This window comes from Suncus etruscus, chromosome 9 (assembly GCF_024139225.1).
Source record: "Suncus etruscus isolate mSunEtr1 chromosome 9, mSunEtr1.pri.cur, whole genome shotgun sequence".
Lineage (NCBI taxonomy): Eukaryota > Metazoa > Chordata > Mammalia > Eulipotyphla > Soricidae > Suncus > Suncus etruscus.
In genome coordinates, this window is record NC_064856.1 from 25,126,582 (window position 1) to 25,141,471 (window position 14,890).

A 14,890-nucleotide genomic window follows, 5' to 3' on the forward strand; every position below is an offset into this window, starting at 1 on the left:
AGAGCACAGAAGATTGGGGTCTTAACTTAATATTCATAATTAATGTTTTTGTTGTTGTTTTGTTTATGGACCACACCCAGCAGCGCTCAGAGGTTACTCCTGGCTCTTCACTTAGAAATTGCTCCCCAGCAACCCATATGGTATTCCAAACCTGCCAGGAGCTATCTCTGAGCACAGAACCAGGAGTAACCCCTGAGTGCTGCTAGGTGTGGCCCAAAAAACAAACAAAAAAAAAAATGGTTAGTCTAAAGGGAAACTGTAAATGATACAGAGAGAAGAAACATTTATTTTGTGATGATTTGTTTCATTTTTAAACTTGTGGGTATATCATTGAATTACAATATGAAATATGTACATTGTATATATATTGATATTTTGTTTTGTTTTATTTGGGGCCCAAACCCAGCGAGTTCAGGGGACCATATAATAATGCTGGTAATCAAAACTGAATAGGTAGTATGCAAGACAAGCACCCTACCCACTATGCTATCACTTTCAGACCCTCCAAAAAAATAGAGAGAGAGATCTTACAGTGGGATACAATCATAAAAGTTGGAAAGCCACTAGTATAGCAGATGAGAATGCTGTTCAGAAGCCCAGTCTTAGCACAGAACACACTAAGGGGTAGACCCAGCTTTTACTGTTATGATAGTAATATTATAATGTTACCACTGCATTCATAATTACAAGGCAGGATTCAGAATATGGCCTTACGTATGTGAGGCCTTGAACTCGCTCCTTGGCTTCGAAAACTTAGACTAACAAAGAAAAAACTATTTGTCAAGGCCAATTTGATATGCATTTCATCTGTGCCACCTCAGAGTCTTATACTTAGAAGGGCATTTGGACCTATGTTCTGCTTTCCCCATCTTGAAAGTCTTAGTGATTTTAAAGAAGAAGAGACTACATTTTCCCTGAGTCCTACAAATTAATTTGCTGGTCCTGATGCTTCAGGGATACTCTTTTATCAAAACACCTACTGACACTATGAGATATTTAATGATCATATTTATGACTAAATCCTGTCTCTACCTCTTACTAACCAGCCAGGAGTGAGAATACTTAAATTATCTGTGTTTCATCACCTATAAAATAGGATAATCATAGCACTTCTGCATAAAGTGGTTATGAAGGTAAGCTAAGAACAGAGCCTGGCTGGGGGCATGAGAGATAACACAGAAGTCAAGGTACTTGCCTTGCAGGCAACTGAACACTGCTGGGTATGGCTCAACAAACTCTACCCCCATATAATTCCCCCAAAAGAACAGTTCTTGACACATCGTAGACACTAGGGTAATGTTAACTATTATTATTAGCTTCCTCAAAATAAAAAAAAAAAAAGACCCATCTAGAACTGGTTTTTCCACTGCATGGTTGAAGTGGTATTATTGAAGCAGACAGATGGCTCTGAAACTTATTTGAACACAAGATTACTCTGGCTTTAAGCATCTGCAACTTCCCCCAGAGAACAGATATTCCACACACATATGCACAGAGATATTCCACATACATATGTATGCAACTTTCTGGAAGTTGCAGAGCATTTATGAGCCTCTGAGGTCAAGTCCCCTGGACAAGAACTTCTGAAGTAAAGGCCATGGCCTCTCTACCCCCATGCCGTGTGTCCATAGGGGATAGAAACTGCCACCCACCCGAGTGAGCCCCTCTTTCAGGACCAGTGGATGCTGCTTTGGAGTTTTAAGTCTGTCACTATTTTTAGCTTGGCCATATATGGCCATAGGAGAAATGAGGGCTATAGGTAGGGGGAGGGGTGCCAAAGACTTAAAACAGGGTTGGGGTGGTAGCAACTTGCTTGCCTATCCCCTTTGCAACAAAGGACTGACAGCTGAATCTCCAACCAAGAAGAATGTGAAGAAAAGGGGAGAGTGGGAAACAAGGTGGAAGTTTTGCTGAACAGCCTGGGAAAGACACTTGGTACAGTGATCGCAACTTTGTTTTTGTTATGTTTGGAGGGGGCGGCAACATTCAGCAGTGCTAAGGGCTTGCTCCTGGTATTGTATTTAGAAATTACTACACTATAACTTGGGGTACCCTGTGAGATGCCAGAGATTGAATCCGGTTGATCACATGCAAGGCAAGAGTCCTACCTGCTGTGCTATTGCTCCAGTCCTATTGAAAACCTTTTTGATCAGGCCATACCCATGAACATGTTTGTATAGACACCTACACACATTGTTACGTGTATACACTCATGCATTCCCAACTGAACAAATATGTCAGGAAACAATGATTTATCTATCTCTTCGAGACAGGGCTATTTCTCTATTCTATTCTGTTTGGTTCAATTCAGTTATTTTTAAAATGCAGGTCAGGCACCAATGAGTTGATTTTACCACCCATGAGTAGACCCATCCTGCCACTTTGGGAAATTTCTGTTTTCACTGATTTAGCCTAAAGGCCTGCATTTGACCGCAAGATCTGACAGAGAGCAGAGGAAAGAAATGTACTGTCCCTTTGATCAGCAGTTCTCAAAATGGGACTAAGACACAAGTTTCGGCTTGATCACTAGACCGAGCAAAAACCAAGCAAGTTTTTGTCTCTGTTCTTTCCACCTGCAGCCCTCCTCTGGCTCACTCCACCCTTCACAGTCTGTCGCAGAGTATTGCAGAGCTCACTGGGGTGTGTGGCAGTTCCTAGACCAATACAGCATGGGGCAAAGGACCATGGCCTTTACCGTATTTTTTTGCTCTATAAGACGCACCTGACCATAAGATGCTCAGTTTTTAGATGAGGAAAACAAGAAAAAATAAAAGACATAGCAGCGATCAAATAGTCTTAAACAAAAGCTCTTTATGTGATGTAAAACTACATTAACCTGATTGCTCATACTATGTGGTATGTCAGCGCAATAAAAGGAATGTAACACTTTCCCCCCATCTTTGAGGGGAAAACAGTGCATCTTATGGTACAAAAAATACGGTACTTCCAGAAGTTCTTGACCAGGGGACTTGACCTCAGAGGCTCATAAATGCTCTGCAACTTCACACTTACTGCAGGAAGCCTCCCCAAACTGGCTACCCAAGCTAGCAGTTGGCTTCTTGTGCCCTCAGTGCCCTATAGCTCTCCTGCCAACCACCCACACACTAGTTCAATTTCCTATTTGTTTCTATTCACATCTAATGTTCCCCCAATTCCTAAAAGCACAAACAGTAATCACTCACACTTAATGAATGGATGAATAATAGTAGCTGCAAATAGAAATTACTCTTTCTTTCACGTTTATCTGAAATTTTATGCAAGGTTAGCACAGGCATCTGAGAAATTAAATAACATGGTAAAGGGGTTTGAGCAATAGTACAGTGGGTGTTTGTTTTGCATGTGACCAACCCAAGTTAGATAGATTTTCAGCACCCCATACGGTCCTCCAAGCCCAGACAGGAGTGATCCCTGAGCACAGAGCCAGGAGTAAGCCCTGAGAACTGCTGGGTCTGACCCTAACACAAAGCAAAATAAGTAAATTGCATGGTAGAGCTAGATAAAAGATATGGGGTTTAGGGGACTCCCAATCCTTGCGATCACAGGATGTTATTCCAGCTGGCTAAGGGGCTCCCTGGGCAAAGGGCAGAACCTTAGCAAATCCTCAGGAGACTGATGACAGATTGATGAAAGACTTTTTCCAAATCAGTGATCACGTCTAATTTGGGAGAGTCTCTCCTCTCAGTAGCTAGAAGAGAAGGTGGAGGAAGGGAACTTCCAGGCTTCACATGTTCGGCACGAACCTGGGGCTCTGGCAAATCTGAGAGATCTTCCAGATACCTAGGGCTGAGGATGTCCTAGAATACCCCAAACTAAGCCAGGACCTGGAAGACTATGAGATCTGGCCCATGAACATAATTCCGATGTCAGCGTATGTTGTCCCCTGCATAATTCTTGTGCTCACCCCAGTAGCTCCTCAGACCTTTCCTGCTACTGGGTCTTTTCAATACTGATCATCTGGAAGTCCTCTCCAGCCCCTCTCAGACCATCCAGAAACATCTCCCACTGCCCTCTCACCTTCATCTTCTTAATATCTTAAGCAGGGGTGGCGAACAAATTCGACACAAAGAGCCAAAATTTTAAACTGTGAGAGTCAGAGAGCCACACCACACAGTGACCTGCCAAAACAGACAAACACTCACACAAAAGCATATAATTTTAACAATAATATATTAAACACATATTGCATTTTGCCAGTTTGAGTGAGGGTAAAAACCCTGTTCGCCACCCCTGATTAAGCTTCTGGAAGGAACAGCTAGAAGGAACAGCTACTTTTGCTTCTTCGCAGTTCCTTTCCATCTTCTTCCCTGAAGGGAATCAATCCTTGAGGATTCTACTTGCTCATTGCCCCTGATACTCTCTGTGGGCTGAGGCCTGGCACAGAGTTGGGGGGAGGGCAATATTAGCAATGTAAATAAACACTCACTTCTACTGAGGACTTCCCTCAGGTCCCAATATTCACACTGGAGCTCAGAGAGGACAGAGAAGGAACACATGGGTTTCTGATCTGGCTGCTGTGGTCTGTCTATTCAGAGAAACTGAGCTCTTTCTCTGCTTGTTTCAGACTATTAACCCAGCCCAGTCTAAACATCTGGGAACACTGAATTGCAGAGATTTGGTCAATGCTCAAGGTCACCAAATTAGGAAGTGTGACGCCTAAATTTGTCCTCAACATTACTCAGTTCCGGGCCCATGCTATGTAGTACACAGAAGCTCCCAGAAATGCCACTGACTCAACTTCACTAACATCCAGACACATAGGAGAGTGGGCACCTGCTCAGACACCCACCCCACAGCTGCCCAGCCAGGAATGCAGCCTGGATCAAACTATAGCCAAACTGTGTCCTGGTTCATGCCATTCCCAGCCCACCCCCAGCCAGCCCACTTCCTTCTCTATCCAAAGGAAGACTAGATATATGCCTTTAGACTACAAATTCTGATGTCAAGTGGAGTGATTATGAATGAGCCCTGGTTTTCAGTGATCTGTTTCAGCTTTTCTTCCTAATGGGGCACTGTCTGGGAGACTAGATCCAGATCTAAGATACAAAGGAACATTTTAAAGCTAGAGTTGGCAAACTTATTCTGGAAAATCACAGAATAAATATTTTAGACTTAGCTGGCCAAGGCAAAATTTTACAATATTGTGTTGGGACTTGAATACAATAATGTTACATGTCACAGAGACTATTCTTCTTTAAATTCTTCTTCAAATTTTCTCCCTGCATTTCACAATGCAAAACCTCTCCTAGCTCATAAGTTGTTCAAAATGACACAACAACAACAACAACAAAACAGGCAGTCAGTCAGTTAGGCCCACTCTATAGATTGTAAGGCCTTGAATTAGGGCAATACAATCATGGACAAAAATAACATTACCCCATGAGCTTGTTAAAACAGATTATGAGCCAGCTCTCAGAGGCTCTGATTTGAAAGATCTGGTGGGGACACTGGGTTTGCATTTCTAACCAATGGGTAGATAATGCAGATGCTCTCTGTCCAACAAGCAAATTTTGAACAAGCACTAATATTATAAAACCCCACTTTTGAGGGAGAGAAACCAATGTGTTGATTAAGGCTGCACATTGTTACATATTAGTGAAGGCTGTCTACTTGCCAGAATTGATAGACCACAGAACATTCCCTCCTAAACCTAATGAGTCCTCTCAATTTTTAGAACCATTTTACAGTTCTATCTCCCTTCCCCCCCACTTCGATCCTCACCATAGCCATGAAGATCCAGCTCAGATTTCACCTCTTCTCTGGGGTTGGAGGGCTGGGCCACAGCAGCAATGCTTGGGGGCTACTCCCAGCTGCAAGGTCCCACCCAGAAATGCTCAGGGGAGCTTGTAGTTCCAGGGATCACATCAGGGTTGGCTTCATGCAGTTTATGTGCCTGACCTCCATCTCCACCTATATCCATCTAACCAGTGCTGATGTTGAACCTTGAAAGCATTCCCAACCTCCTCCCTCAGATAATGCACTTATCAGTCACAAAATTCTGCACACACTTGGAATCATCACTGTCCTACATGATCGTGGTTTTATCTTATTCCTCTTTATATCTAATCCTTTTTACAAATAGGAGGTACCACAGAAATATGCACTGAACAAAGAATATATGGATATATGGATGGATGGATGGATGGGACAATAAATGGATGGATGGATGGATGGATGGATGGATGGATGGATGGATGGATGGATGGATGGATGGATGGATGGGATGATGGATGGTGGATGAATGGAAAGGAAAATGAATGAATGGATGGTTGGATGAATTAGGTGGGTGGGTGAGTAAATGATGGACTGGAAGAATAGGTGCATAGTGTATTGTTAGGTTACACCTAATTTTACCTAAAACAAAAGTCATCCTTGGTTTCTTTGTATGTTTGTTTACAACTTGGACTTACTCCAAAACAGAGATTGACTTACTTATAAACCTGGGTGGAACTAACTCAGGCTAGCCTGGACTATCTGCTCTTACTGCCCCACCCAGAGGTGGTCTCTTGTACTCAATAAAAATGGCAGTTTGGGCAGGCAACTTGGTGAAAATATGAAATAGAAGACTGCCAGACTACATGTGTTTCGTCCTTAGGTCGGTCCAGATTATTCCATGTGTAACCCTGCTTCAGATTCATTCACCTGCACTTGGAGATAAGGCATGTAGGATGATTCTACAGTGTCTAGATTCATGGATATGTAGAAGAAAGCATGTATGGGTAGAGGAGCAGGCAAAAGGAGAAAAAGTGTTGGATAGAATAATGAATGATCACTTCCTGATCCATTGTTTGAAATAAATGTCATGGGCAAAGTTGAGATAAGAACCCCAAATTTCCAAGATCACATGCAAGAGCATATTTAAAGACTGTTTGCATACCAAACATTCCAACCATAGCAGTTAAGTCATACTAAAAGTGTATTTATAAGCCAAGCACTCCTGCCAATCCTTACAATTATCCCCCATTAGAGCCCCAACATTAACTAACAAGAACATGGAAGCTGATTAAGGCAGAATCACTTGCCTGGTAACCTGTTCTACCATTCCTCTGGTGGCCCCTTGCCTCCCAGTGTCCTCCCACCCCTGTCCAGCTCTGCTGCCCGTCAGGGCTCACCTCCATCAGCGTAAGTCTCCGTGCCATAGCCGTCCTGCAGACCATTGTTCCAAGTGCCCTCATACTTGGCACCGCTGCTGCTGCTCTGCCGGGTCCCATAGCGTCCTTTGAAGCCGTGAGTCCACTCACCCTTGTAGAGCCAGCGCCCCTTGGTCTCTATGCCCAGCCCATGCCGTTTGCCCTGGCTCCAGTGTCCCTCGAAGGTGTTCCCGCTCGGCCAGGTGTAGACACCGGCTACTTCAAAGCCAAAGTTCCAGGAGCCTGAGTATTCACCCTGGCCCTTGGGGCCAGTGCACAGTCCGTGCCCGTGGGCCTTGCCGGCCTCCCAGCCCCCACAGTATGCTCCCCCATCATCAAAGTCAAAGCGGCCCCCACTCATCTCATCCTCACGAGCCTCCAGCTTGGGGTGTGGGTGCTGGCGGGTGCCAGGGACAGTCGGAGCACACTCAGGGCTGGGCCCCCAGACTCACCAGGGTGCTTCAGGGAGGGGGCTGCAGGAGGGGGGCCGGAGGTGGGAAGAACTCAGGAGCCAAATCAGCATGGGGCCCACTGGTCAGTGCCATGCCACAGAGGCCTTCGAGCAGGCAGCCCCAGGAAGGCAGCGAGAAGGACATCCATGTCCTCACAGAGCTGCAGACTCCTGGCTGCCATGAAGTCAGAGACAAAGATGAGGGTCCCTTTAAGAAGTACCAGGAAAAGGATGTGGTGGGGGACCCCAGTCCATGTCAAAAGAGGGGAGAGTCTCCCTCGGAGAGGCCCCTCCACTGAGACTGGATTCCTGCAGCCTGCCTGGCCCCCTGGGCTCCACTCCGTGGGTGTGCGGGGCTGCCCCGCCCCCTCTCAGTCCTGCCCTCCTCTGGGACGGAAAGGTCAGCATTGCCCTAACAAGGCCATTGGATCTCAGAAGCTGCTCCCAAAATAACCCCACGGCCCAGCCTCCCTGCAGGCGGGAGGGGTGTTTCAAACTGGGCCAGGAGGGCTGGGAAGGCAGCTGAGCACCAAGTGTGAGCAGCTGGGGTCATCCCTGGCTTTCTGAATAGCCCTCAAGGCTCCTGAGTCTGGGGTGTGATGTGGGGAGGTGTGTGCAGAGAGCGGGGCAAGAGAGCCAGCAAAGGGTTGAGGGTAAAGAGAGCAGGGACAGCCGACTGTGAAGGGGTCCCAGCTTCCCTATGCCTTCCCTGCCCTGCAGGGGACCTGCGGTGGCAGTACACACTGCCAGTCCTCAGGAAGAATCTGGTGACCTCAGGAGAAAGGAACTCCTGGGTTTGCAAAGGGAAGAGAGGTGAGTACTGGAGACAGAGTCCAGGAGCAGGACTGCGCTTGTCCAAACCCCTCCAGCCTGGGTCCCCTGAAAAGCCTGGGAAGAAACCAGCTCCTAGACTAGCTAGGAGGAGACTGGCTCCCTCCATTCCCCTCTCCTGCAAGCAGAAGGGACACAGGGTCTCAGAAATCCTCCGGAAGTGTGACTATGTTTTAGATCCCTTTTTTCCAGCTCTTTTGCACTAATGTCCTCGGAGCCCGCAAGGTCTGCTCCTGGGGCAGCCTCAGGAGAGAAGAGTCATGGGGCCTCCTAGCACTCAGGTCCCCCCCAAACTCCACAGAGATGAACAGATAAATCTCAGGACATGAAGGTGTGGCCAGAACTAGGGAAATCTCAACTGAGCAGGTATTAACAGGTTAGAGCAATCAGGAGAGAGGCAAGGCCAAGAGGACGCATGCATATATTTGTGTGTGTGTGTGTGTGTGTGTGTGTGTGTGTGTGTGTTAGGACTGGGAGGAAGTGGGGTGTGTATCTGTGTGAGTGCTGGGTCTGGGGGGGGGGGGAGAAGTATATATATATATGTGTATGTGTATATATTAGAGCTGGGAGGGAGTGAGATGTATGTATCTGTGTGAGTATTGGGACTGGAGGCAGAGCAAGACTCAGGCCTGAGCTATAATATAGTGGGTAAGATATTTGCCTTGCATGCAGCCAACCTGAGTTTGATCTCCAGCATCCCATATGATCGATCATCTGAGAACTGTCAGGAATGATTCCTGAGTTCAGAGTCAGGTCTAACTCCTGAGCATTGCTGGGTATGGCCCCAACCTCCCCCTTAAAAAAGAGAAAGCCCGAGAACTTCAAAATGTCATCTGACTTAAACCTTAAATCTGACTCCAAATCCCAAATGACTCAGAAACTAAGTGTGCGAAAGTTTTGTTCTTATTTGGGATGGAGACCGGAAGTGTCACACCAGCTCAGTCTCAGGCATTAGAACTTGTGTCCTGCATGGGACACTCCTCCAGGACACCACTCCAAAGCTCCAAAGCCCCTTCTGATTTACCCTCAGTAGTAATGAGGTACAGCATTGGTTGTACCTCGGGGCTGACTGCCGCTTGCTGTGTTGTGGATAGCCTGATTGCCCTGTTGGCTGTGAAGGATACCTCGGTGCAGCTGGGGAAATGAGCTCCTGTTACTTCCCAGCAACGGCTCTGAAAATTATTTCTTCCACGCTACTCTCAATGGAAGCCATTGGAGCTTGAAGTGCCTTTTGCACTACATGCTGAGTGATCATGTAGGCTGTCCTGCTGTGTAGAAGCCATCACCATTATTTCAGCAGCTCCCTGCATGGTTCCCTGCCTAAAGGACAGGACAGAATGTTGCCAGAACTTCCCAAGTTGGCCATGTTCCAGAGCTTCTTCCTGCTTCTACATTGGGTTAGATTGTCAGAGCCTCACACAAATCTAACTCATCTCCGGTGAAGGCCCAAGGCATGCCTTTAAATTAGGAAAGCTTCTGACTAGCATTTACTTATCATGGGCTGTGTCAGGTATGGAAGTAGCTTGGCCTGTCAGGTCTAAGAGGAAATACTTAGACCAATTGTTCATTCCTCATCTGTGGAAGTACCTGTCTCAGGACCAGAAGACAGTTGTAAGGCCTGGAGCAGCACACAATATCTCTTCCCTAGCATCCTCTGGTAAAGTCAGAAGAAATCTTCAAGGGCCAGAGACATAGTACAACATGAAGGGCACTTGCCTTGCATATGGCCAATCCAGGTTCAATCTCCAGTCTCTGATCTCTGGCATTTCTTATGCTCCCGAGTTGGCCAAGAGTAATTACTGTGTGCAGAGCCAGAAGTAATCCCTGAGCAACACTGGGAGTGACCCCAAAATATAAACAAACAACAATAAGTAGCCCTCAAGCTCCACCAGGTTTTGCCCCAAACCCAAAAGCACCCATCTCAAAGGATTATTAGTGGGGTTTTTGTTGTCATTGTTGTTTGTTAATCCTGGTTTTACACTCAGCAATTATTCTCGGTGGTGCTCAGGGGACATTGTCAGATGCCGAGGATCGAACCCAGGTAGATTTGTGCAAGCAAACACCCTACCTGTTGTACTATAGCTCTGGCCCCAGGATAATTAGCATTAAGGAAGAAACTTCTACATTCATGGCTGAATGAGAGTTGGATGAGCTCATTACTATAAAAAAGGGTAATCACACTCTGAGCACAAAATGATTGTGAGCAGGGCCGGGCGGTGGCGCTAGAGGTAAGGTGCCTGACTTGCCTGCGCTAGCCTTGGACGGACCGGACCGCGGTTCGATCCCCCGGCGTCCCATATGGTCCCCCAAGCCAGGAGGGACTTCTGAGCGCATAGCCTGGAGTAACCCCTGAGCCTCACCGGGTGTGGCCCAAAAACCAAAAAAAAAAAAAAAAAAATGATTGTGAGCTATTGTTTGTATCACTCTCATGAGAGTTGCTGCTTTTCAAACTGACATGTGTAATAGAATCACCAGGGCTGGAGCGGATCCTGATTAAAATCCCATCACTGCACATATGTAGTCTTCCCTGAGCACAGCCTTGTTGGCCCCAAAATAAAGGAAAAAGCACGAGGTGAAAAGAAGGACCCCATTGATAAAAGGGTCTTGACACTAAAAATTATCTTTCTTTTCCCCAGCATTCCACTATTCACCATTATTCTATGGTTTTAGATTATTTTTTAGCAGTGTTTGAAATCAAACCCAGATCTCATATAGGCAGGGCAAGTTATCAAAACCCAGGCTGCTGTTCTTCTTTTCTAATTGATAAGATATATTATTTATAGAAGGGCCCTTTGATTTCTTAGAAGGTTGAATACACACTTTGCAGGCTTGGTTCTGGCTTTCCATGACAGATGAGTTTGAGAACCATCTCCTACCTCTCCTGGTTTTACAAACCTTCATTAAATCAAGGAAAGGGCGACCTCTTGTGGATATTTGTGCATGACCACAGCTTCTCCTGAGGGACTGGAATGGGGGGTTTCGTCTTTTTTTCTTCTCCCCCTTGTCTTGCTCCATGTTCCTGTTCTTTTGTGGAGTTGGAAGGAACAAGGGGACTCACTTGCTGTTCCTATTTCCTTCTTAGAAATGTCTCCATAAGAAAGGCAACTGAAAATCTATTGGAAACTCAGCCAGCCTGTTCCAGACAAGTCCTAGTGCTGGCTCCTACACTTAACTATTTGAAATATCTTCGTCCCCCAAAACTGCAAAAGTGCCTGCGCCTAGGCACATCTTGGTACCTCCAGAACCTGCAGGATCTGGCCTTTCCTGTCTATTCTAGAGGGACCTGACCGCTGGACTTGGCTTTATTCTAGTTGTTTCTGTCTCACTTAAACTGGGTTCCTCCTCATTCCTCGATCTTGGGAATATCCCCAGCTGTCTTCTGATCAATTCTTTATCTGCACCCACCTCTGTGGGGGACTTTTCTTTAATTAATTTTTTGGGGGGGGCCACATCCAGGAGTGGCACTCAGGGGTTACTCTTAGATCTGTGCGCAGAAACTGCTCCTGGCAGGCACGGGGGACCATATGGGATGCTGGGATTCGATCCACCATTCATCCTGGGTTGGCTGCATGCAAGGTAAACGCTCTATAGCATTCACACCCTGCTGCTACATTTACTATCTCCATCCTGACCCCCTCTCCCCTGATCTTCATAGTGCTAGCCACCCACACATCTCTACCTCATAGCTCAGTGTCCTGATGAATGCAAAAAGGAAACCATAATTTCCCCTTACTCTTTTGCTTCAGTGAATCCTGATTATCTTTTAAAAAACCTGATGTGGGGAGAGGGCAGAGCGATAGCACAGTGGTAGAACGTTTGCCATGCACACGGCAGATCCAGGACTGACCTGGTTAAATCACCAGCATCCCGTGTGATCCCCCTAGCCAGGAGGGGTTTCTGAGCGCATACCTGGGTCCAAAAACCAAAAAAAAAAAAAAAAAGTCTGAGACAGTACAGTGGGTAGGACTTGTATACAGCCAACCTGGTTTTGATCCCTGGCATCCCATGTGGTCCAGCAGCACAGACAGGAGTGATTCCTTAGTGCAGAAAGAGGAACATTGCTGGGCGTGACCCCAAATAAAACAAAAAGCAACAAAAAAAGGAAGGAAGGAAGGAAGGAAGGAAGGAAGGAAGGAAGGAAGGAAGGAAGGAAGGAAGGAAGGAAGGAAGGAAGGAAGGAAGGAAGGAAGGAAGGAAGGAAGGAAGGAAGGAAGGAAGGAAGGAAGGAAGGAAGGAAGGAAGGAAGGAAGGAAGGAAGGAAGGAACCTCTCATGGGACTAGAATGCACAGATGTATTCAATCCCCAGTACCCCAAGTCCTTCCAGGTGCACAGCCAGAGCACTGAACACTGCTGTAAGTGGGCCCCAAACCAAAATCTGTGGACGTATCCTTAATTCCAGACTTTCTCTTAGATTCTATATCGATCAACAAATTTTAGTACTACTTTCAAAATAACTCCAGAATACATATTCTCTCCTGGACTTCTGAGTGTCCAAGTCAGTCACCCTGGCCTGATTGAATACGACCGCCTTCTACTCAGTCTCCCTGTGCCAGACCCACACGTAAGAGGCAGGGCTCACTTTTAAAGGAACATCTGCTCACCTGTCTTTCTTCCCTTCAACATGCCCCTTATTTCACATATGTATCAGCCTTTAAAAAGATCTACAAGGCTTTCATATTGTAGATATTTCAAGTTGCATTGATGTCCACATGTCCCTTAGGCATGGAAGGCTCTTCCCCCAAATAGCCACAGTTCACTGCCTCACTTTTCTCAGGTCTGTTCAAATGTTACCTTAAAGGAGCCGGAGCAATAGTACAGCAGGTAAGATCCTTGCCTTACATGCAGTCAATCCGGGTTTGATCCCTAGCATCCTAATTAGTTCCCTGAGGGGCTCCAGGAGTGAGTCATAAGTGCAGACCCAGAAGTAATCCCTGAGCATGCCAGGTGTGGAGACAAAAACAAAACAACCATTACCTTAGCACAAAAAACACAACAAATAAAACAACAATCTCCTCCACCCAGCTAGTGGATGGTGGGCTCTGTGTGGAGGTGCTTAGTAAATACTGGGAGGGTCAATAGATGAATGCACATGGTAATGGATCAAAGAAAATTTCATTTCTGGGCCAGGATAATACAGGAGGTAAGGTGCTTACTTTGCATGCAGTTCAATCCCAGAAACTGCAGAAGGAACTCTGAGTACCCCTGGGGCTGGGGGCTGGGGTATTACTACTGAGCAGAGCTAGAAATAGCTTGAATACTGCAGGATATGGCCAATCAAGTAAAACTATATACACGTCTACTATTGTAACTATATTACCTTAACTATAATAAAAATATTTTTAAAACCAAGCATTCCTTCCTAATGCTGGGATGATAGGCAGGCAAAGCATTTTTGCTCTCAATCTCCCTCCAATTAGTTTTTAATGTTGCTAAATTCATGCATACTCAAGTCATAACTAGGGACATTTCATTACTTAGTCAAGAGGGGTTTTCCTAGAAATAGCCTCCCCATCTCTCCCAACAACAAACCACCTATTTATGAAGCTCCAAAGCTCCTGCCAGAGTCACATTCCCCCCTCCCCTCCAGGACTGGGACATGTGGCTCAGAAGAGAGTACCTACATTCTGTGTACTACGTCCTGGGTTCAATTCTAGGTACTCCAGCTTTATCAGGAATGGTACCCACATAATCAAAATCAAATCAACCTTATAGCTTGTGGAATCTATTCAAAGACTTAAACTTTTACCAGTAATCTAAATATAAGTGCAACAAACTTTCTAATGATATTATGTTAAAAAAGCCAAATAAACTTTCACTAAATTTGGTGAATATGCCTACAATGTCCTGAATTTAACTGTTATACAGTTTGTGCAGAATTCACTTTCTAGGAACCTGAAAAAGACAGGGATTCATTCAACAGATGAAACAGATGTGTTTTATTTTTTTAGTTTTCTGAGAAAATTGTAGGATGGTTGGCCAGCAACACAGGACTCAGCACATACACTGTTCCCTTCTGGATTTATTGAGGAAATGAGCTATCTGAAACATGCCAGCTATATGTAGGTGGTCGGGTGGGAAAGCAGCACACTTGTTCTACCAGGGGTCTCAAACTCAATTTACCTGCGGGCCACGGGAGGCAAAGTCGGGGTGATCCTTGAGTGCAAAGTCAGCAGTAAGCCTTGAACATTGGGGGGTGTGACCCAAACAACTAAAACAAAACAAAAGAAGATTCCTCTAGGGCAGGGCCACAAAATGTTGTACGGAGGGCCGTTTGCAGCCCATGGGCTGCGAGTTTGAGACCTCTGTTCTAAACACTGAGCCCTCCTCCCATTCAAACCATCCACCCACTTTCTCTCCCCAGGAATTGCAGCTAACAGGCCACAGGGTGAACAGCACCAACAATTTACTCTGTAACGATTAATGATTCTCTCAAACAATACAGGCAGGCCAGCTAGTTTATTCATATGGAGTCTAAACCTT

General features: G+C 45.8%; 1 protein-coding gene across 1 annotated transcript in view; it reads right to left on the reverse strand.

Annotated features, from left to right (window-relative positions):
* The window catches only part of JPH2 (junctophilin 2), a 69,206-nt gene extending 61,718 nt beyond the window's left edge, over positions 1-7,488 (reverse strand). The window contains exon 1 of the mRNA XM_049779195.1: positions 7,110-7,488. Within this exon, the coding sequence (XP_049635152.1) occupies positions 7,110-7,488 (379 nt within the window). The remainder of the gene's footprint in view (positions 1-7,109) is intronic.
* Positions 7,489-14,890: the final 7,402 nt, after the last annotated feature.